Source organism: Symphalangus syndactylus, chromosome 13 (assembly GCF_028878055.3).
Source record: "Symphalangus syndactylus isolate Jambi chromosome 13, NHGRI_mSymSyn1-v2.1_pri, whole genome shotgun sequence".
Taxonomy (NCBI): domain Eukaryota; kingdom Metazoa; phylum Chordata; class Mammalia; order Primates; family Hylobatidae; genus Symphalangus; species Symphalangus syndactylus.
The window spans coordinates 103,370,764-103,375,887 of NC_072435.2; the positions used below are offsets into that span (position 1 = coordinate 103,370,764).

The 5,124-nt window shown below is 45.4% G+C and overlaps 1 protein-coding gene across 1 annotated transcript; it reads left to right on the plus strand.

Annotated features, from left to right (window-relative positions):
* Nucleotides 1–1,711: 1,711 nt before the first annotated feature.
* Nucleotides 1,712–4,871, plus strand: ASCL4 (achaete-scute family bHLH transcription factor 4). Its single transcript, XM_055240115.2, has one exon. The coding sequence runs from the start codon at nucleotides 2,559–2,561 to the stop codon at nucleotides 3,078–3,080; it is 522 nt and encodes a 173-aa protein (XP_055096090.1). The 5' UTR covers nucleotides 1,712–2,558; the 3' UTR covers nucleotides 3,081–4,871.
* The last annotated feature ends 253 nt before the right edge of the window (nucleotides 4,872–5,124 follow it).

Sequence of the window (5,124 nt, forward strand, 5' to 3'; positions counted from 1 at the left end):
TCCCTTGAGCCTGGGAGGCAGAGGTTGCAGTGAGCCGAGATCGCATCACTGCACCCCAGCCTGGGTGACAGAGTGAGACCTATCTTAAAATAATAATAATAATAATTTTAATAGTTTCTTGAAGCAATCTGTGCTCCCACCCTTTCCTCAAATCCTTGCCTGCCCTGAATCTTAGCAATCTTTTAAATTTTTGCCAATCTGAGAAGGAGAAATGGCATCTCAACTGTTCTTCCTTTTGCTCTCTTCCAATCTAGTCCCCAATCTGCAGATACAATTATCTTTTTTTTTTTTTTTTTTTTTTTTTTTGAGATGGAGTCTCGCTCTGTCGCCCAGGCTGGAGTGCAGTGGTGTGATCTCGGCTCACTGTAAGCTCCACCTCCTGGGTTCACACCATTCTCCTGCCTCAGCCTCCCGAGTAGCTGGGACTACAGGTGCCTGCCACCACACCTGGCTAATTTTTGTGTATTTTTAGTAGAGACAGGGTTTCACCGTGTTAGCCAGGATGGTCTTGATCTCCTGACCTCGTGATCCGCCTGCCTTGGCCTCCCAAAGTGCTGGGATTACAGGCGTGAGCCACTGTGCCCAGCCCAGTTATCTTTTTTGAAACACTAATCTTCAAATATCACCTCCCTGCTTAAAATATTTCATTATCTTCCTGTCACTCTTAAAAGTGAAAATCTTTGACATGGCCAAAAGCACCTTGTGGTATAACAGCTTACCTGCCTGAGTGGTGGACTTTTCTCCTAACAGAAAGGGCTTTCTCAATTCTACTGAGAAATTGTGATGATATATTAGGCTGTTTGCCAGTACAAACCTCATCGGGAGCTACAACTTTTAATTTTTCTTTCTTCTTTTTAAAAGATGGGGGTCTTGCTATATTGGCCAGGTTGATCTTGAACTCTCGGCCTCAAGCAATCCACCCGCCTTGGCCTCCCAAAGTGCTGGGATTACAACCTTGAGCCACTGCACCCAGCCAAGCTACACTTTTAAAAATGTGACTTATACCCGAAAGGAATAATTATTTCTATTTTATTTGCCTTGTTTTTTGAGTTGCTTCGGGCAGATCACTTAGAACAAACAGGGAAGCACAGGACTTGCCAAACTAAAAAGAAAAACATGTTAGGGCAGCACCTTGTCTGCTGAGGAATAGGCAGAAGGTCTCATCATAAATGTAGGGGGTTTTTGCTTCTCTTGTTTTTAAGTCGGACTTTTAAAGTAGAAGACGCCTTTAATGTACTGGTTTGCAGAAGAGGAAATCTGATTTTCAGTGTGATAACATATTCTTTGACATTAAACAGTACAGTTGGATTTTTAATGACACTTTCATCTTCAAAGGATTTACCATCACGGATGGATTAATTAATCATTTTGGAGGGGTTGTGTGTTAAAAAGACAAGTCTTCAAAGTCATCATCCTTTCTCCTTGGAACTGGGAGTCTCCACCTTTCAAATGTTGCTTTCCTGCCCCCAAGAAAGAAAATAAATGGCATTTTTTAAAGAAGAAGAATCCAATGGAAAAACATTCTTTGCACTATGGAAAGATGATGTCCTTATATCCTGGGTGAGATTAGAAGAGGAGGTTGGGAAGCAGTATTTAAGCTGTGTTTACAGTAAGCACTGTGAGAAATAACCGGCTAAGCGCGTTTGTTATTGTTCAGTCTTTTGATGTGCTCTTAAAAAGTCGCATATCCATAAAACATCCTAAACAACCATAAAACAACGTAAGTTGGAACATAATATGCAGACCATTATATTCTTTGCTACAGTCTGTATTTTTCCTGTACCCTTCAAATATGCCTCATTGAGTTTTTAAAAGATTCGGTTTGGAAGAAGAAAAACCTCAAGCCTCGCCCCAGGTCTTCCTTGACTTGACACATTTTATGACCGCAAGGGAGCAGTTTTTCCTTTGATGAGGCTCAGACCCCAGAAATGAAAGAGCAAGTTTAAGTTTGCAAACACTCTAAAAGCTCCTTCCATTAGACCTGGTCGCGGGAAACCACAAAGGACAGTCAAGTGATTTTCAAGGAGAAAGCCTCTGGTCCACTTTCCCTCCCCCGCCAGGAGATCTACTGGTTCCTGGGAGGAGCTCTTCTCAAATCCTGAAGATTGCTAGGCTCTTGGCGAACGACTCATCTCTTGAAGACCTAGAGTGGTGGATTACAGGCATTGAAAAGCTTTTGGTGGCTTTGGAAGATGACTCCGGTGTGAGCTCACCTTTCCAGGCTGGGGGACCGGGCAGAGGAATGCCCTTTGTTATCTTTTGAAAGAAGATCAGCGGGGAAGACGGGGTTTGAAGTGTCGATTAGGAGGTCCTACGTCTTTGCCTACCACCTCTGCCTAAATCTTCATAAAAAGATCGAGGAGTGCAATGAACTTCAGGAATCATGCACCGTTTCCTTGAAGCCTGTCCAGGAACTTAAATTCCGGACCCAGAAACTTCTCCAAAGACAGACCCACTGAGCCAAGCAGTCTGCACCAGCACCTCTGCTTCTAGGATTCTGTTTCGTCGTCTTCTATTGAGAGATTGACCTGTTGAGTGATTTGTGTGCTTTCCGGCAAATGATGGAGACGCGTAAACCGGCGGAACTGCTGGCCTTGCCATACTCGCTGCGCACCGCGCCCCTGGGCGTGCCGAGGACCCTGCACGGACTCCCGCGGAGGGACCCCCTCAGGGTCGCCCTGCGTCTGGACGCCGCGTGCTGGGAGTGGGCACGCAGCGGCTGCGCACGGAGACGGCAGTACCTGCCCCTACCGCTGGACGGCGCCTTCGAGCCCGCCTTCCTCCGCAAGCGCAACGAGCGCGAGCGGCAGCGGGTGCGCTGCGTGAACGAGGGCTATGCGCGCCTCCGAGACCACCTGCCCCGGGAGCTGGCAGACAAGCGCCTCAGCAAAGTGGAGACGCTCCGCGCTGCCATCGGCTACATCAAGCACTTGCAGGAGCTGTTGGAGCGCCAGGCCCGGGGGCCCGAGGGCGCGGCCGGCGCCGTCCCCCAGCGCAGGGCGGAATGCAACAGCGACGGGGAGTCCAAGGCCTCTTCGGCGCCTTCGCCCAGCAGCGAGCCCGAGGAGGTGGGCAGCTAGCGAGCGCCCCGACCGGCCAGGACCCCGCGCCCGCCGCACAGCGCGCAGCCGGGCGCTCAGCCTAAGGTCTCTTCGAAGGTGGTTTGCATTGTTAATCTGGTATCTTCTCCAGGACTAAATCTTAAGAAAAAGAAATGGGTGCTGGGGTTTGGAGGATGGGGGAGTTGTTTTGACATTGGGGAATTTCTCCCCTGCCCTTATTGGTTACGTGCCTGCAACTTATAGGTGCTTATTAAGGAGACTCTTTTCCTATACTTCTAAAATGCAAACTGTTCCAGATTCTGAGCGCCTCATTGTAAATACGATTATTCTAAAAACTCAAAGGGCAAGAACAACTGGAATTTCCCACCTTCCGTGGTGTGGGTAAATGGTGTACATAAATATTAAACCTTAACCAAAGAGGAACTTTACTGCCACCAAAACAGAAACAACCCCAAACAGCCAAAAGCAGTCCTTAAAAATGAGAGGAACATTTTCTTGCATTCCTTCCTTTGGGAATTGTATTCGAAATGTAATTGAAAGTAATTGTTGACCTCTTGCTTTGGGTGAAGGAGACTGTAAGCTGATACTTGAGAACGAATTTGCCAGCATGTGCTGTTGACTGTGTGAATGATGGTGCCGGGGAATCCATGACTTGGTACATACTGTTTCATCTAGTGGCCAAGTGGAAGCTTTGTAGCATTGAGCAGATAGTAAAATATCTTAGAATTAATAATCTCTTTGGAAGAGAGCCCAGATTTGTATGAAAACTTGTTTTTTCTCTCAATTGTTTTGTCCACTGTTTTCTTCATTTTCCTTTTCTCTGCATACCCACCCCCCCAACCCCGCCAACCTGTAGCTCTCCATCTAAGTTTTGGATAAACTGAAGTGGCACTGTGACTTTAAAAATAAAAAAGAAATCTACCTGGAAGTGCTTTTTGCGGGTTGAGCCAGATGGGGGAAAGATATGGGACAAGAGGGATGGATCGAAGTTGGTACATTCTCAAATATTTTTATCACCATGAGGGCTTCCAGGTACAGTATATGGAAATGATGTAGTGACTTTGGCCATGTTAAAAGCCTTTTTTAAAATATTGAATTTGGGTCTTTTTTTTCTGAGAAACAATTTTGAGTTCAGTAAATAAGTTAAATGCTTGCTGATGTATGAAGATCAACTTCCCTAAGATTGTTTTCTAATATGCCGAATTATCCTTTCCATGGAGGCAGCTTTGGTTTGTGGGGGAAGAAGGAGGGGAAATGGAAGTGGACAAAGAGAACTAACAGTGGAAGTGCATCCTCCAGGTAGATTTCACTTAGATTTTATTACCTCCTTTTACAGTTGTAGCAACTAAGGCAGGCTATGTTCAGTGGACATCTTTTATGTGCTAGGAATTTTGTTGTGGCTTTTTACATTTTGTCCTATTTAATTGTCATAAATTTGTGGGGTGGGTATGACAAATATTTTGTGATTAAAAAAAATATGAAGCTCAAAGAGGTTACATACCTTGACCAGTTTAGTGTTGCTAGGATTCCTTGAGCTGAGATCAAGTCCCGAGCCTGAACCCAAAGCCAAGGATTTCTTTCTCCCTTACCGTGCTGTCTCTTGCTCTGTCATTTGCTAGCAGAGCAAATGTTGCTGCAACTCAGTTTTCTCACCTGTACAGAAATGTTTACAGAAGTGTATGTGAAAGACCTTGGTAATCTGCAAGGCACTAACCATTGATAAATTAGTAGCTTTATTATTTTGGGGAAAATACTATTTCTCAGTTTATGGAGAATAAAGCCTGGTTAAGAATAAAATCTCTAGGTGGAGTTGGTGTCATTTCTTCAGTGTTTCAATAGAGGACAGAGTGACCACACTCTCTTACCTCCTCTGGTAAGGTTCTAGGATACATGCTTTGAATGCTGAATCCATGTTAAAACATAGAATTGGCTGGGTGCAGTGGCTCACCCTGTAATCCCAGCACATTGGGAGGCAAAGGTAGATGGATTGCTTGAGCTCAGGAGTTTGAGACCAGCCCAGGTACTGGAAACCTTAATGTGGTTTTTATTTGAAGCCCTGTTG

Excerpts from the sequence above, each read along its gene's own strand:
- ASCL4 (XM_055240115.2), top strand. The coding sequence starts at position 2,559 with ATGATGGAGACGCGTAAACCGGCGGAACTGCTGGCCTTGCCATACTCG.